General features: G+C 46.6%; 1 protein-coding gene across 1 annotated transcript in view; it reads right to left on the minus strand.

The window, feature by feature from the left end:
- GLDN (gliomedin) overlaps positions 1 to 17,898 on the minus strand; it is a gene marked incomplete at both ends in the record, with an annotated part of 43,098 nt that extends 25,200 nt beyond the window's left edge. The window contains one exon of the mRNA XM_080706812.1: positions 17,587 to 17,898. Coding sequence (XP_080562938.1) covers positions 17,587 to 17,898 — 312 coding nt within the window. The remainder of the gene's footprint in view (positions 1 to 17,586) is intronic.
- Between the last annotated feature and the right edge of the window lie 670 nt (positions 17,899 to 18,568).

Below are 18,568 nucleotides of genomic sequence, written 5' to 3' on the forward strand. Positions count from 1 at the left end.
TAAAAAGAAAAGATACACAAACATGTTCAATTGGCCCTCTGTGTCGAAGGCTCTGAAAGCCACAAATTCAAACAAATGCTGATTTTTTAAAAATTGCATTTATGTGGAAAATGTGTCCAGACTTTTTTTGGGTCATTGTTCTCTAAACAATATAGTAATAACTATATAGCACTGTTGTGTTTGGTATTATAAATAATCTAAAGATGACTTAAAGCCGGGTGTGGTGATGCACGCTTGTAATCCCGGCATTTGGGAGGCTGAGACAGGAGGATCGCGGTTCACGGGACAGCCTCAGTTACTTAGTGAGGCACCTCGCAACTGAGTGAGATCCTGTTTCAAAATAAAGAATAGAATCTGGGCGTGGTGGCACACACTTGTAATCCCAGCGCTTGGGAGGCGGAGACAGGAGGATCACACAGGTTCGAAGCCAGCCTCAGCTACTTAGTGAGGCTCGCAGCAACTTAGTGAGACCCTGTTTCCAAATAAAGAATAAAAAAAAAAAATAAGCCTGGGAGTATAGCCCAGAGGTAGAAAAGCCCCTGGGTTCCACCTCCAGTAACCACACACACACACACACACACACACACACACACACACACACACGGTGGTTTAAAGTACACAGGAGGATGTACTAGTATTGAGAAGAGGTTTTAAAATGTATTAATGTATCAGTATTGAGAAAGATTTCCAATTTTAAAAATATATCTTTTATACTAAAAAAAAGCCAGGGCTAGCAGAAAGGAGGGACTTGTCATTTACATTTCTAAAAGAGAAAGAAGAAAGCTGGAGCCAGGGATGGGAGGAAATCCCAGATCCTGGAGAAACAATTTTACACATCTTGGGGGATGGAACAAAAGGTGTTGGGAGAGACGGAGACAGGGCAGCCCCCTTTCCGGGGCAAATCCACCTGGAGACAGCAGAGACGGGGTTAGAGATACGGGCTAGCATATCTACAGATCAAAGGACCTAGATTATAGCTTATATGCAAATACCAAGCCATTTTATATAAGAGACTTGAGCATCCTCGGGTTTTGGTCCATTGAGGGTCCGAGACTCCACACTCTGTGGATGCTGAGGAAGACCTACACCATCAGGGCTTAAGGACTGGAAACTTACCAGTGCTTAGAAGCATCCTGAGTGCCCCTCCCCGCCCCAGCAACTCTCTGAGCTGAGTATACTAGGCAGCATTATCCCCGCCCCCCAGGTAAGAAAGAGAGGTGACATCATTTACTGACAGACATAGATTGCTGGTGGAAAAGCAAGATCAACTCCAGGTTTCCTGATTCCTGTACTCTCTACTATGGCTCGGATGATTGCCGTAAAGTAACCAGAGAAGAAAAAAAAATTGATTCACTGTTTTTAGTCATTTTCATAAATGAATGTAATCAGCTGTACTGTGGACAAAATTTATTGTCTTTTAAAAAAACGTGATCACCCACTGAGAGATCAGAGGCGACCTCACAATGCTTCATTTCCTGCCTGGGGATCGCAGCAGGAGAGGTTTGTGACAATGAAACATCAATAGCGAAAATTAGCCTTTCTCTTTGATGTGCATCCCTTGTCTGGGACAGGTGCGGCTCAACTCTGTGAAGAGTTTTCATTTCCTGATCTTTTGGCTTCATTTGTATACTACATGTCAACTTAGATATTGATTATAAATTACTGTTGTTATTATTATCATTAGTGGTAGTAGTAGTATTGCGGTGCTGGGGATGGAACCCAGGGGCATTCTACCTCCCAGCTACATCCCTAGCCCGACTTTTTATTCTTTATTTTGAAACAGGATCTCACTAAGCTGCTGAGAGCCTCACTAAGTGGCCGAGGCTGGCTGAGAACCTGGATCCTCCTGTCTCAGCCTCCCAAGTACTGGGATTACAGGTGTGCACCACCATGCCTGGCTGATGGGCTGCCCTCTTAAACTCCCTTCCTCTCACCTTTTATCTCAGGATTAATTCATGAAAAAGTAGGAGGGTGAATCTGCCCAGCTTATTCTGGTTCTTCACCAGCTTGTTCTTGTTTGTGGGTGGCTAAACCAATGGGCCTTGTCACCTGTTCCTCCGAAGTCCCCCAAGCACAGACAGCAATTGTTAACTGCAACACTTTTTCAATGCTGTCACCTCTGATCGGACCTATTGTTGTAACTTAAATTATATCTCTCTTAGATAATTGAATACTCTTTATGACTCCCCTTAATTATGCAAATTGCTGCTATTATGTGAATGCAAATGATCCTATTAGAAAAAGCTCCAACGACCTGATAATCAGCTTGCCATTGACTGAGAAGCCTGGGACTAGAGAAAGACTGAATGGGGCAGCCCAGCTGCTTGTCACTGGAGAGTTAGACTGACAGATGTTGCACAAATCCAAATCCTAGGAGTCTAAAGTTGCGGTCAGGTATCCTGGACTCATCCCTGGGAAAGGCATGAATTTGCACTGTGGCCAAGCTTTGGTGAAGGCTATCTGCAAACCCCAATAGTAATGTAGGGTTTGCCTTTGCTGGAAAGAAGGAAGGAAAGAAGGAAGGAAGGAAGGAAGGAAGGAAGGAAGGAAGGAAGGAAGGAAACCACAACTTAGATACCTAAGACCACTTCACCGAAGCTTAAGTCTACCTGATTCCTAACGTCCCAAACACTAGCCCTGACCTCACACCAAGCACAGGCAAGCTTTTCATCCTTGTCATCGAAATTCAATAAAAGTAAACCAGACAAGTCAACGTCAATAGCTGTGTGCAGCTGGGTGTGACGGCGCACACCTGTGATCCCCGTACCTGTGGAAAGCTGAGATGAGAGGATCACAGATCAAGGCCAGTCTCAGCAACTTGGGGAGGCCCTCGGCAATTCGGTGAGACTCTATTTCAAAACAAGAAGTAAAACAGGGCCGAGTGTGTCGCTCAGTACAAAAATAAATACGTACACAAATACATAAATACATAATACAGCTGCTTGCTTTAAAGAAGAATATATAGTGACCAATCACAAAAAAGTCACAATAATTCCTCCTTTATGTTTTTGGGTTTTTTTGGGTTTTTTTTTTTTTTTTTTTTTTTTTTTTTTTTGGTGGTACTGGGGGTAGAACCCAGGGGCTCTCTACCTCCAGGCTATACTCCCAGACCCATTAAAAAAAAATATTTTATATGGGCCGGGCATGGTGGCGCACGCTTGTAATCCCCGCGCTTGGGAGGCGAAGACAGGAGGATCACGCAGGTTCGAAGCCAGCCGCGCTGGCTTAAGAGACCCTGTTTCCAAATAAAAAATATGACAATAGGTCTGGGAGTGTAGCCCAGAAGTAGAAGGGTTCCATCCCCAGTACCACCAAAAAATAAAAAATAAATAAATAGGGTTTCACTAAGTCACAAAACCTGTGCGATCCTCCTGTCTCAGCCTCCCAAGCGCAGGGATTACAAGCACGCACCACCACGCCTGGCTCTCCTTTATTTATTTATTTAATTATTTATTTATTTTGGTGGTACTGGGGTTCCTGGAAGCCCTTCTACCTCTGGGCTACACTCCCAGACCTATTTTATATTTTTATTTAGAAACAGGGTCTCCTAAGCCAGCGCGCGCGGCTGGCTTCGAACCTGCGCGATCCTCCTGTCTCCGCCTCCCAAGCACGGGGATTACAAGGGTGCGCCACCACGGCCGGCTCTCCTTTACGTTTTTAAAACTATACTATAACTGCTATACAATGGACACTTAGTCCCTTTTTTTAGCTCAAGGTCTTCCAGTTTGTGAACTGTTTCTTATAGGCACAATGAAAATTAATGAATGTTCCCTTCTTTCTATTTATCTATCTCTATCTCTTCCTCTCTTTCTGCTGTTGGTACTGGAAATTAAACTCAGGGACATTCTACCTCTAAGCTACATCCTCAGACCTCCCCCCACACCCTTTTTTAAACTTTGAAACAGTTTCACGAATCTGCTAAAGCTGTTCTCAAACCTGTGATTCTCCTGTCTCATCCTCCCAAATACTGGGATTCCAGGTATGCTCCACTATACCTGGCAACAATAAACTCTTGAAAGTCTAACTTGGACCACTTTTATTGCTGATACCTTGTAAGGGGATGCTCTGAGGCGCAGCAGCAAGATTCTGGGGCCTGACCTCCTAGGCCTAGCTGGTATAAGCGGCAGCCCTACAGGAAGACGTCAGACCATGATGGTGTCCTGGCCATCATCTGCCAGCCCACAGCAGGGGCCTGGGGACCAGGGATCCTATCAGTTCACTCAGCTGGGGGTCCTCAGAGCCCGGCTGAACCTGCTCAGCCAGCCACAGAGGACCCAGTTCCCAGCGACTGCTCCTTCTGGACCATCGGCACCACTGTGTAGACAGTAGCTGCCCACAACTCCTGTAACAGTTAATGACACACTGCTGCTGCTGCTACTACTACATTACTATAGTAATATTAAAAGCCAGGCGTGGCGTGGTGGCGCACCCTTGTCATCCCAGCATCTGGGAGGCTGAGACAGGAGGATCGCAGTTTGCGGACAGCCTCAGCTACTTAGTGAGGCCCTCTGCAACTCAGTGAGACCCTGTTTCAAAATGAAGAAAAGTGTAGCTCAGAGAGGTAGAATGCCCCTGGGTTCCATTCCCAGACACCCCCCCCAAACAAAAAGTGCTGGGGGTGTAGCTTGGAGGTAAAATGCCTGTGGGTTCAATCCCCAATGCCAAAAAAAAAAAAAAAAAAATCATGAACACAAAGTTGTGTGTGTGTGTGTGTGTGTGTGTGTGTGTGTCTGAGTTACCTCCTCCCCTCAAGTCCTATTTTATTTTGAAACTGTTCCTAAATTATCAGGTGCTAGCCTCTAACCTGTGATCCTCCTGTCTCAGCCTCCCAAGTACTGGGATTACAGGTGTGTACCATCTCTCCCAGCTCAGACTTTATATATTATTATTATTTATTTTTTATTTTTTAATTTTTTTTGGTGGTACTAGGGGTAGAACCCAGAGGCTTTCTACCTCCGGGATATACTCCCAGACCTTTTTTTTTTTTTAAATATATATTTTATTTGGAAACAGGGTCTCCCTAAGTTGCTGAGATCCTCGCTAAGTAGCTGAGTCTGGCTTCGAACCTGTGCGATCCTCCTGTCTCAGCCTCCCAACCGCGGGGATTACAAGCGTGCGCCACCACGCCCGGTCTGACTTTATATATATTATATACATAAATTTTTATTGGTGCATTATTATCTCACATCATAATATAGATCGTGTTGACAATGACTCAGACTTTTAACAATCTACTCTTCCAGGGCACCTGTGAGAGGGCCCGGGAGACTTTATCCGCATAGTAATGTGAGACTATAATTAAGTCTTTTCTGTCAAGGGATTAGCTTAATTTAAAGCAGCCCCATTTTGTAAAACCACCATTTTGTAACCTAGCATAAGCTCTTGTTTGTGAGTTTTCATTTCCTGAGAACTGCAAATGCCAACCCTTCCCCGGCATTCTGTTCTAGAAAAATCAGTCAGCCTTGTAAGACTGTGAAACCGCACTCTTGTGCAGAGGTTTGCAGTAGGAACCAGGCGTGGTGGTGGCGCACGCTTGTAACCCCGGCATTCGGGAGGCTGAGGCAGGAGGATCGTGGTTTGAGGGCAGCCTCGGCTACTTAGCGAGGCCCTTTGCAACTCAGTGAGACCCTGCTTCAAAATAAAGAATAAAAAATAGGGCTGAGGGTGCTGCTCAGAGGTAGAATGCCCTGGGTTCCATCCCCAGTACTGCAAGATAAAAAAGAAATCTGCTTTAGGGCTAAAAACTGGGCCAACTTCCCATTCACCGAGCTAGCTTGCCCGCTCTTGGTGGTGGCCTACCCTTTTGGCAGAAAGCAAAATAGCCCTGTGAACCATTTTTGAGTGCGTATCTTTTCTTATGACAACGTGAAAATGTCTTCCCAACTGTAAGCCTGCTTCTGTTCACACTGCACCTTCTTCCCCTCACCCCCCACCTGCTGCCACCCCCCTCCGAGCCTCTCCGGTCCCTGGGTCCCTGTTTCTGTCGTTCAAAAATGTTGTTTACGCTCCCACTGTCTGGCTCTTTCTTTGCGTTCCATTCGTATTTTGTATGGATCCCGTGCTTATGGGGCGAAATTTTTACTGTATCTTCTGTTAACCCATCTCTTGTCAGTTTATTTCAGCAGACTCCTGAGGATCGAAAAATTCATTATGCGAGCACTCGTTTCTCTTGGTGCTGTCTGTGTCGTATCATTTCATTTTTGTAGACACTCCAATAGCCCCTAAAAGAAAAAACAACCAAAAACTCTGGAGGTGCTGGGGTGATTTAGTTAATCCTGAGACGTGGCTATCCCCTTCGTGACCATTTCTCTCTCTCTCTCTCTCTCTCTCTCTCTCTCTCTCTCTCTCTCTCTCTCTCTCTCTTTTTTCTTTTCTTTTCCAGGTACTAGGGATTAAACTCAGGGGCATTCTACCTCTGAGTTACCCTCAGCCCCCTTTTTTACTTTGCAACTTTGAAACAGGGACTTGTCTCTGTTTGGAAGTCACTAAGGGCAAATTAAAGCACTGCAAAAGAACAATTAATGAACTGGAAGACACAGCAACAGAAACTGTCCAAAATGAAGCACATGGGAAAGAGTTTTAAAAATGGACAGGATCTAGGCATTGCGGCACACACCTGTAATCCTAGTACTTGGGAGGCTGAGACAGGAGGATCACTGGTTTGAAGCCAGCCTCAGCAACATAGTGAGGCCCTCCGCAACTTAGTAAGACTTTCTCAAAATAAAAATAAAATGAAATAGGGCTAGGGACGTGGGTAGGATGGGGACAGCCTCAACTACTTAGTGAGCCCTTTGCAACTCAGTGAGAACCTGTTTCGAAATTAAGAATAAAAAATAGGGCTGAGGGTGCAGCTCAGAGGTAGAATTCCCCTGGGTTCCATCCCCAGTACTGCAAGAAAAAAAGAAATCTGCTTTAGGGATAAAAAATTGGCCCTGGGTTCAATCCCCAGTATCTAAATAAATATAAAAATGAAAATGAGCAGGGGCTGGGGATGTAGCTCAGTACTAGAGCACTTGCAAGGTGCAGCTGCAGATTGCATCTGCAAGGTGCAATCCCAAACACTGCAAAAACAATCAAACAAAAAGAGCAACCTTGAGCTATGAAATAGCTGCAAGAAGTCCAATATATGTATAATTGGAGTTGTGGACGAGCAAGGATGGGAGCAAAAAAAAATGTGAAGCAATGATGTAGAAACATTTCCAAAACTTAATGTAAACTATAAATGCATATATCCAATAAGTTCAACAAACCCCAAACCTACAAGAGACATAAATAAAACACCACAAAAGGCATAATACAATAGTTGCTGAGGTCATGTGATAAAAAGAAAATCTTGAAGCCAGAGGAAAAAATGACACATGTCATACAGGGGAACAAAGACGAGGATGACAGCAGACTTCTCAAAGAAAAGATGCAAGTACGAAGGCAGTTGGGATAACATCAGTAAGATACTGAAGGTAAAACTATTTTGTTTTTCAGTCCTGGGCCCAAACCCAGGGCTTCATACACAGACAAGTGTTCTATCACTAAGTTACAACACCCGCCCTAAGGAATTTCCTATCTAGAATTCCATACTCAAAATAATTTTCAATACAAAGAAGTTCTTCAAAGAGATACCAGTGATATAGATAAGAAACTCATATCACATAAAAGAACACTGGAGATTAAATAAAGATAAAAGTGCTGGGTGTAGTGGTATGTGTCTGAAATACCAGTATTTGGGAGGCTGAGACAGGAATTAGCAAGGCCCTCAGTGACTTAACAAGATCCTGTTTCAAAAAAAAAAAAAAGAAAGAAATAGGGCTGGGGGTGTAGCTCAGAGGCAAAATGCCTCTGGGTTTAATCCCCAGTAAAACACACACACACACACACACACACACACACACACACACACACACACAGACACACCACTTTAATTTTATTTAAGAAAGCCAAAACAAAGAGTTTTTGGGTATTTTCGCATCCACCTGCATCATGTTCAAGCTAAACCCCTCCTGTTCGAGTGCGTCCTCTGTCCATCTTTTAAGGCTTGACCCAGCCGTGTCCTTCCTGAAGCCTTTCCTGGTTCCCCGCTGGACTTTCCTCCTCCCTCTTGGAGGGTCCTGCCACTCACTGCTTCAAGTCATACGTGTATTTGTCTTTTCCCTCTAGCTAGCTATAAAATCTTCAAGTCCTCATTTCTTATTCTTTTCTATCGTTCATGGTCTGCACCGCGCTGCCTGTATCAGGTACCGAGCATCTGTTACAAAGACTTAAATTTTACTGTGTTGCTAGCAGGTTTCTTTTAAGCTCTCCCCCCAAGATAGTGTGTGTGTGTGTGTGTGTGTGTGTGTGTGTGTGTGTGTGTGTGTGGCACTGGGGATTGAACCCAGGGGCCTCTACCCTCTACCCTCTAGCCCTATTTTATTTTTAATTTTATTGTTATTTTAAAATTTATTTTATAGTTTATTGTTATTTTTAAATTGTTATTATTATTTTAATATTTATTTTATTGTTATTTTATTTTTACTGTTATTTTTGAAACCGGTACTGTACTGGGGTTACAAACATATGCCACAATACCTGGCTCCCCCTGATATTTTTTTTCTTTTTCTTTTTCTTTTTCTTTTTCTTTTTCTTTTTTCTTTTCTCTTTTCCTTTCCTTCTTTCTTTCTTCCTTTCTTTCTTTCTTTCTTTCTTTCTTTCTTTCTTTCTTTCTTTCTTTCTTTCTTTTTTTTTTTTGTGGTACTGGGGATGGAACCAGGGGCATTCTACCTCTGAACTACACACCCAGACCTATTTTTTTTTTTGTGTGTGTGGTACTCAGGATGGAACCCAGGGGCATTCTATCTCCGGGATCCACCCCCAGCCCTATTTTTTATTCTTTATTTTGAATCACAGTATCACTGAGTTGCAGAGGGCCTCACTAAGTAGCTGAGGCTGTCCTTGAACCGCGATCCTCCTTTCTCAGCCTCCCAAGTGCTGGGATGACAAGTGTGCGTGTAGTTTTCATTTCTACACGCATGAGTTGGGAGTTTCTTATTCCTTTTGTCACTAACATTTTCAATCTTTCCTCTAGTATTGTGTGTGTGTATGTGTGTGTGTGTGTGTGTGTATGTGTGCGCGTGCGCGCGTGGTGCTAGGGATTGAACCCAGGTGCATTCTACACTCTACAAGTGTGCAAAACCATGCCCGGCTCCTATTTATTTATTTATTTATTTGTTTATTTATTTATTTTTCATTCTTTACTTGGCAACAGGGTCTCACGAAGTTGCAAAGGGCCTCGCTAAGTAGCTGAGGCTGGCCGCGAACCACTAAGGTCAGGGTCATTTAGCTTCCTTTATGTTCAGTCTCCCACCTCATATTGAAGCTGTCGAACCGGGCGAGGTGGAGTGGGGGAAGACGAAGCCTGACAGGGATGGAAGATCACGAATAGAGTCTCAACAGAGAGCGCGAGGAAAGGTCCTGTTCCCCCCTGGACTCTGGGTGAAAGCAATGCTCCTCCCTCCACGCTTGCTCATTGGCTTGCAGTGGGAATGTGCTTCTGATCGTATCTAAGTCCCTTCTATAACTTGAGCGCGGTTGTCCCCACCTTAAAGTAGCCTGGGGGAAAGTAGATAACGTTTCTGGCAAGTGTCCGATAGCCTTGCCAGCATGGGAGGTATTTTATATACTCATAAGATTATGCTTTGTTCTGTGAATCCTCTGTCCTACAAACTCAGCTGACCTTGTAGAATGGCACGAGAAGCAGGTAGCACAGGGTATAAAAAGACAGTGTCTTGGAATAAAGTTTGTCAGTGGCCAAAGGAACCATAGTCCGTGTCCTTCTTTCAATCCTTTCTCTCCCAAGTTCCGGGAACTCAGATCCCTGACAGTGGAGGCTCTCTGTAACTCAGTGAGACCCTGTTTCAAAATAAAGAGTAAAATTAGAGCTGGGAGTGGAGCTCGGAGGTAGAATGCCCTTGGGTTCCATACACAGTACCACACACAAAAAAAGAAAAAAACAACAAAACAAAACAAAAACAAAAAAATAAAAATAAAACCTGTCAGAAAATGCCATCATTTGCAGTGTCAGGCATATCTGGACACCATCTGCCTGTTATCATCTTCACTGCCACCGCCTGGACTAAGCCGCCATTCTCTTTCCCCTAGAGTGTTGTGCTAGCTCTGCAGAGGGCCTTCCTACTTCACTACCTAGCCTGCCCTACAAGACTCTCCTTTTATCATAGCGATCCTTTGTCACTCCTCTGCCCCCAAAGCCTCCAAAGACTTCCCAGAAAAGCCAATGCTCAGGCCAAGCGTGGTGGCACACGCTTGTGATCCCAGCATTTGGGAGGCTGAGACAGGAGGATCGCAGTTTGCAGACAGCCTTAGTTAGCTACTTAGTGAGGCCCTCTGCAACTCAGTGAGACCCTGTTTCAAAATAAGGAGTAAAAAATAGGGCAGGGGGTATAGCTCAGAGGTAAAATGCCCCTGGATTCCATCCCTAATACTGCAAAAAATAAATAAATAAAATAAATAAATAATAACTTGGGAGCCAGGCGTGGTGGCACATGCTTGTAATACCAGTACTTGGGAGACTGAGACAGGAGTGAGGAGGTAGAAAGGAAATAGGCAGATAGGGAAAAGGCCTCGGTAGAAACAAAGTTAATTTCCTGAGTTTCCTGAGGGGCGACAAATGCCTGAAACTCCAAAGGCTCAGAGATAAGAAGGCCAGAGCTTCACCAAGCCATCTGTTTACTAATCAACAAACCCACCGAGCAAGTCTGGCATTCCTGAAAGGAGACCCTTCAAAGGGCTTGCAAATGCCCTATGCAAATTCTCCTTGGAATTCCAAAAGTCACCCTAACCACAAAACAAATTTGTAAGCGGTCAGGCAAGGCCAGTCGGATGGCAAAGGAGGGACTTTCCCGCTTGGGACCCCCCCCACCCCCCTTGGGGAGCTGTTCTTTCTCTCGCAGGTCGTGTTGGCCCCGAGAGAAGGCAGAGTGCATCTGAGGGCACATGGCTCAGGCGACACCCGAGTAGTGACCTGAAGGCCTCTGCTGGACATCATGGCTGGCCAGGCCCCTAGGGGTGACCTGTACCTCTTTTCTGGCAGATCACGTGGACTCTGGGAGAAAGTAGTTTGCAACTGATGGGCACTTGGCTCCTGCGACACTCGGGTAGTGACCCTGAAGGCAGCTACTGGACCTACTCTCAAGTATTGTCCTGAAGGCAGCTGCTGGACCCAGAGTTCCAGCCCCTTTGGGGGTGTTCAGCCACCCTTGCCCCATTCCCTGCTGCTTCCAATAAACCTTTTACTCCCCTTCCTGAGGTCTGCGGGTGTCATTCTTCGCTCACCGCAGACAAGAACTCGCCGAGCTTTCTCTCAAGAAACCCCCGTTGTTTCAGGAGGATCGCACAGGTTCACAGCCGACCTCAGCTACTTAGTGAGGCTCTCAGCAACTTAGTGAGACCCTGTTTCCAAATAAAATATAAAATAGGGCTGGAAGTGTAGCCCAGAGGAAGAAGGCCCCTGGGTTTAATCCCCAGTACCACCCCCCCACACACACACACACACGCTTGGGGACAGTTATCCATAACTCATTCCTAGAACTTCACAATTTTTATATATAGCCCAGGCCACCAAAGTTCCCAGCACCTTTTTCCTAGCACAAGATACTTTTCTATATGGCAAATGAAGGGGTCAGTCTATCATTGTTCTAAGAACAAATTTCACAAATTACATTTTGAATGATCTTTAGTTGGGATTATCACTGTTAACTCTACCTTTCAGCAAAGAAAATTGTGTTTTGAACTTTAAACTAGAAGCAAATTATATCTATTTAAAACATAGCGCTGTGAAAACTCGAAGATTTACATAAAAGCAACTGATGGGCTGAAAATGGTTTCTTTTATAGCTGGATTGCAACATCAAAGCTCAGCTTGTTTTATGTGCCGTGACCTTTAGTCTCTAGATAGAATGCATGTAAATTAAGTTGGAATGTCAACTAGATTTGGCCAAGGATTTCTGTTTTGGGTAGTGATGGTAGTTGGGAGTTTGAGGAATGTAGATGGGGGGAAAAAAGAGAATGTCTTCTTTTTTGTAATCATGTAAGTATGTTTCTAATCAAATTGAGTATTGTTCTGAGAGGTCCTACGTAGGTAGCCATTTCATGGTGAACATAGACCCTGAAGAAGTAAATTGGTCTTTCTTTCTTTCTTTCTTTCTTTCTTTCTTTTTTCTTTCTTTCTTTCTTTCTTTCTTGCTTTCTTTTTCTTTCTTCTTTCTTTTTTTTCCGTGTGTGTGTGTGTGTGTGTGTGTGTGTGTGTGTGTGTGTCTGTGTGGCACTGGGTATTGAGCCCAGGGGCATTCTACCTCTGAGCTACACCCCAGCCCTATTTTATTTTTATTTTGAAACAGGGTCTCACTAGGTTGATGAGAGTCTCACCACTTGCTGAGGCTGTCCTTGTGCCTGCCATCCTCCTGTCTCAGCCTCCCAAGTACTGGGATTACAAGCGTGCACCACCATGGTGGTACTGGGGACTAAACCCAGGGGGATTCTACCTCTGAGCTATATCCCCAGCCCTTTATATACATATATTTTGTTTTTGTCTTGAAACATGTTCTCGCCAAGTTGCTGAGTCTCACAAAAGTTGCTGTGGCCATCCTAGAACCTGTGATCCTCCTGTCTTAGCCTCCCGAGTATTGGCGCCCAGCTAATTATACTACTTTCTTAGAGGTGCTTTTTGCTGTGCCTTCCACTCATATTTTCCTGGTGTTTCCAAACCAAAAAAAAAAAAAAAAAAAAAAAATCCAGTTTATTTTTTCAGGATCACCAACAACAGTGTGGCCAGACGGGCCGGGGTGAAGACGACCCTGGTTAGTGGGAATCACACACGGTCATCAGCGGCGTGCACTGGGCGAGGGGCGGGGCAGGAGTCCTGTATCGGCTGGAGCTCTGTTCTGTTATCCACCGGATGATTTAGGTTGGTGCAATGCCAGTGTAGGCTTCAGGAGGCCGAATGTCACCCCAAGACAACAGCTGATAAAAACAGAGATGGAGGGACAGCTGGCGCTCTGAAGGAATTGGAAATAAAGTGTAACCCCAGAGTGTGTAATGATTAGGTAACAGTGGCCATATGTCTGAAATCTGTGTGTGTGTGTGTGTGTGTGTGTGTGTGTGTGTGTTCAAAATTTATATATTGAAACTCCAGATAATGCTTAATTTTTTTTTTTTTTCAGTACTGAGGATGGAACCCAGGGGCTTTCTACTTTCGGGCTACACTCCCGGTCCTATGTTTTTACTCTTTATTTTGAAACAGGGTCTCACTGAGTTGCTGAGGGCCTCACTAAGTAGCTGAGGCTGACGGTGAACCGCGATCCTCCTGTCTCAGCCTCCGGAATGCTGGGATGACACGTGTGCGCTGCCACGCCCGGCTCTTAATGTTTAATCTTACTGGGCAACAAGGAACTCTCATTTGCAGACCTGACTACCTCTATTATCCTAAACCACCTAAGAAGCCTATAAAGGAGGCATGACTATTTCAGTCTTACCAATGAGGAAACCGAGTCTGGGAGAAGCGAAAAGACTTGGCCCGGGGCACCCAGCTACCAAAGTTTGGGGCCAGCGTGGGGATCCATCTGACTCGTGGCCCACAGTGCTCAGTGCCACGTAGTTCAGGGAAGTACGAAGGAGAGAACTTGGCTGGGGACTGACGGGGAAGAAAGAAGGCCAGGCTGCTTGGGGTCAGGGTGGGTGTGCGGGGCGGAGGATGCTGCGGGGCCAGGCAGCAGTGAGCCTGGGCCTGGCACACGCAGGACCTGGATGGGCATCGGGAGGGCCTGTGGCTGAGATGCTGTTCTAGAACTTTCCCCAAAGGACTTTGCCAGCCGGGTATGGTGACGCACACTTGTAATCCTAGTACTTGGGAGGCTGAGACAGGAAGATCGCAGGCTCAAGGCCAGCCTCAGCTACTTAGTGAGGTCCTTTGCAACGCTGTGAGACCCTGTTCAAAAATAAAGAGTGAGAAATAGGGCTGGGGATATAGTTCGGAGGTAGAAGGCCCCTGGGTTCAATCCCCAGTGCCACAAAAAATAAAATAAAATAAAATAAAATAAAATAAAATAAAATAAAATAAAGGACTCTGTGCCTAAAGGGTCTCAGTCTCTGGTCTAGTGTATAGTCATTCAGTGTTGGTCTGGTCTGTGGGGTTCTGGTCTCCCCAGAGACGGACGCTAGGGCTGAGTGTGTGTGGATGGGGGATGCTGGAGATTGAACTCAGGGTCTGTCTACCTCTAAGCTACACCCCAGCCCTATTTATTTTATTTTATTTTATTATGTACAGAAGATTGAACCCAGGGTTTCTCTACCTTTGAGGTATCCCCCAGCCCTATTTTATTTTTATTTTGAAACAGCATCTCACTAAATTACACGCCCGTCTTGAACCCGAGATCCTCCTCCTGCCTCAGCCTCCCAAGTACCGGGATTACAGGCGTGCACCACACACTCGGCTCTAGGGCCTCACTAAGTTGCTGAGGCTGGCTTCGAATCCACAATCCTCCTGTCTCAGCCTGCCAAGCGCTGGGATTGCAGGCACGTGCCAGAGCGCGGCTGACTAGGGGCTTTTTAATGGTAAATCATGACAGTTGTCTATGGTTGTCCCTCAGCACCCACCAGGGCTTGGCTCCAGGAGCCCCCCCCCCCACCCGTCACATCCCTGCATCCACAGATGCTCAGGTCCCTATGTAAAATGGCATAGTGTTGGCAAATACTCTACATACATCATCCAATATTCTTAAAACCATCTCTAAATTACTTACGATACCTAATATAATGTAAATGCTATGCAAATAGTCCTTTTGTTTAAGTAATAATAACAGGACAAAAATTTATACATGTTCACTACAGGTATAATTGTGTGTGTGTGTGTGTGTGTGTGTGTGTGTGTGTGTGTGTGTGTGTGTTACTGGGGATGGAACCTAGGGGCATTCTACCTCTGAGCTACACCCCCTGCCCTATTTTTTATTCTTTATTTTGTAGCAGGGTCTCACTGAGTTGCAAAGGGCCTCACTAAGTACCTGAGGCTGTCTGCAAACTGCAATCCTCCTGTCTCAGCCTCCTGAAGGCTGGGACTACAAGCCTGCGCCACCGAGCCTGACTAGAATTGATTTTTAAAAGCAAAGCAGCCAGGTGTGGCGGCGCACGCTTGTCATCCCAGCATTTGTGAGGCCGGGACAGGAGGATCATGGTTGGTGAACGGCTTCAGCTACTCCTTAGTGAGGCCCTTTTGCAACTCAGCGAGACCCTGTTTCAAAATCAAAAATAAAAAATAGGGCTGGGGGTGACGCTCGGAAGAGATAGAATGCCCTGGGTTCCATCCCCAGTACTGAAAAAAAAAAAAAAAAGAGGGCTAAAAATATAAACTGTTGATGTCCAGATGTATCTCTCTTTGAGGATTAAAAAAAAAATCCTTAGAATGCAGGGTAGAGAGGCAAGAGAGAGGAAGAGCGTATTCCCCTAAGATGTTTTTTTCATTTACAGTCATCTTTTTTTTTTTTTTTTTTTTAAGATTTAAAGAAGTTTATTAGAAAGATAGAAATACAGAAAATAGAAATACAGCCCCATGCCAAAATGACATGGCGGGGTGACTCGAAATGAATACACCCCAGTCATCTTTTTTTTTGAAAAATTTGCTTAGGCTCATATTTTTTAATGATGAGTTTTTTTTTTTAAAAAACATATCCAGGAATGGAAAACTTGATCCCTCTTAAAAGATAGATTTAAGTGTGAAGAAATCGCAGTTTTAAAAGCATCTACGCTCACGTGACACATTTAAAAGCTTCTCTGATAACAGATGCTGTTAAGTGGGTTTCTTTTCAAATACTCAGGATTCTCAAGTGTGGCTCACTCCACGTGAGGTCACACCAAAAACCTTTCTAATTAGAAAGTAAAATAAGATCAGAGCTATCTGAAGGGGACCACAACGACGTGATCTGAATATCTTTGTTAAAGAATGCTGGCGTTAAAAACCGGCGAAAGCAAAGAAACTTAACACTGGAAAAAAGATGTAGGGGGCTTGTTTTAAAGACTTTCTTTAGAGCCCCGTTTCTTGACCCTGGGTGTGAGCGCTTCCCCAGCTGCACGTGCCTGCCCACACCCGGGAGTTTCTGGGGTTCCCAAGACTTCCTCTGGAGCTCGTGAAGAGCAATCTGCAGCCCCATGCTAAGAACTCAGCTCTCACGATGGGTTTTAAGAAAAACTGCGCTGTATTGATGTCTCCCACTTGGAACAACTTGACACCCTGGAACAATTTGCTCAACATTTAGGTCCAAGATGGGCAAGAAAATTAGGGCTGGTGTTGACTTAAGTGGAGACGACTTAGTGGGCATCTGTCGTGGGGGTAATCTGAAGCCGGGTAAAAACTTTGCCCACTAGATTGTGCCAGGGAAAGAATCTTTTCATTGAAGATGCCTGAGTTATTTCCGAAAGGTCTTGACCTTTTAGAGACCCCCTGGTGCAGGCAAGTGGCACCGGTAGAACCCTGAGGCCTCTGTGGCTCCATCACACTTGGAGGCAAAAACTTCCATCAAAAGTTTGGAAAAAGCCTAGCATGGTGGAGCACGCGTGTAATCCCAGCATTCGGGAGGCTGAGACAGGGGGATCCTGGTTCACGGACAGCCTCGGCTACTTAGTGAGGCCCTCCGCAACTCAGTGAGACCCTGTTTCAAAATAAAGAATAAAAAATTGGCCAGAGGGTGTAGCTCAGAGGTCAAATGCTTCTGGGTTCCAACCCCAGACCCCCGCAAAAAAAAAAAAAAAAAAAAAAAGTTTGGAAAATAAGAGTGAGACAGGAGGATTGCAGTTGAGGACAGCCTCAGCTACTTGGTGAGGCCCTTTGCAACTCAGTGAGACCCTGTCTCAAAATAAAGAATAAGCCGGTTGTAGTGGCCCACACTTGTAATCTCAGCATTTGGGAGGCTGAGACCAGAGGATCCCGGTTTGTGGCCAGCCTCAGCTATTTAGTGAGGTCCTTTGCAACTCAGTGAGACCCTGTTTCCAAAAAAAGAATAAGAAATAGGGCTGGGGGGGGGGGGAGTGTAGCTTGGAGGCAGAATGCCCCTGGGTTCTATCCCCAGAACCACAAAAAAATAAAATTAAATTAAAATAAAGAATAAAAAGTTGGGCTGGGGATGTTGCTCAGAAGTAGAAGCGCCCTGGATTCCATCCCAGTACCGGTGGCGCACACCTGTAATCCCAGTGCTCGGGAGGCTGACACCGGAGGAGGCTCGCAGGTTCGAAGCCAGCCTCAACAACCTAGTTTCCTTCACACTTTAGGGGATGGGGCTGACTCTGTTTCCAAATACGAAATAAAACCGGGCTGGGGGTATAGCTCAGAGGCAGAATGCAAAAAAAAATAAATAAATAAATAAAATAAATAAATAAAAGAGTTTGGAAGACAGATAGCTTAGCCACCTGTGCTAAGCCACCTGCAGGCTCCGAGGCTACCAGAGGTGGAAGAGATACAGACGGACCCGTTACGCTCTGCCCCCAGCCAGGAGAAAGCGCACCCAGAGGACCCGAGGCTGCCCAGGCGCCCCTCCCGCGCCCTGCCCGCGCCTACCGGCACCATGGAGTAGGTCACCATCATGAGCACGTCCTGGCCCGGCGCGCCGAGGCTGGGCGCGGGCTCCCCGGCCTGGCTGCGCTTGCTGCGGGCCCGGGCCTGCGCGCGGCCCAGCTCGGCCAGCAGGGCGCGCAGGGCGGCGTCCCCCGCAGCGTCCCCGCACCGCGCCTCCAGCGCCCGCAGCGCCGCGCTCAGCCCGCGCCACTGGCACAGCGCGAACACGGTGCCCGCGGCCGAGAGCGCCGACAGCAGCGCCACGGCCGCCAGGGCGCCGCGCAGCCGGGGGCCCCGCTCCGCGCCCGGGGCCATGCCTGCGCCTCCGGGTGCGCCCGGCCTCGGGCGAGTCACGCCGCCCTTGGGCACGGCGGACCAGGCGATTGGGGAAAGCGAGTCACGCCGCCCTTGGGCACGGCGAGCCAGGCGATTGGGGAAAGCGAGTCACGCCGCCCTTGGGCACGGCGGGCCAGGCGATTGCGGACAGGGACCCAGAGGGCCAGGGGGTGAGAAGCCGGGGAGCAGCTGGCGGAGGAGGGGCAGGCAGGCCGGCCAAGTCACCAGCAAACCCACATCTTCCTCCTTTCCCGGCTGCCCGACCAGTGGGCAGTGCCAGGAAGCAGACAGACAGCGCAAGGGTCAGACCGAGGGGGAGGGCAGACATTCTTAATGCCTGAGAAGTCTCCAGATTCCATGCCCTGCGCCACCCCCCTCTCCCATACGGCCTTCTTGGCATGTCCACATTCAGAGCAGAGCCCACTGTCCCCAGAGGCCCGCCGCTGGGCCCAGCCCGAAGCTGCCACCCTCCAGGAGACCACAGAAGGGCCTAGGAGGTCCCTGGCAGGAAGGGGATGCATAGGGACTGGAGACAGTCCTAGGGCATTAAAGAGGCCATCCATCCAACCAGCCAGCCGGGCATGGTGGCTGGCGCACGCTTGTAATCAGCATTGGGGAGGCTGAGACAGGAGGATCGGGGTTCATCACC

The sequence above is a fragment of the Muscardinus avellanarius genome (assembly GCF_963383645.1).
Source record: "Muscardinus avellanarius genome assembly, chromosome: 12".
In the NCBI taxonomy this organism is placed as follows: domain Eukaryota; kingdom Metazoa; phylum Chordata; class Mammalia; order Rodentia; family Gliridae; genus Muscardinus; species Muscardinus avellanarius.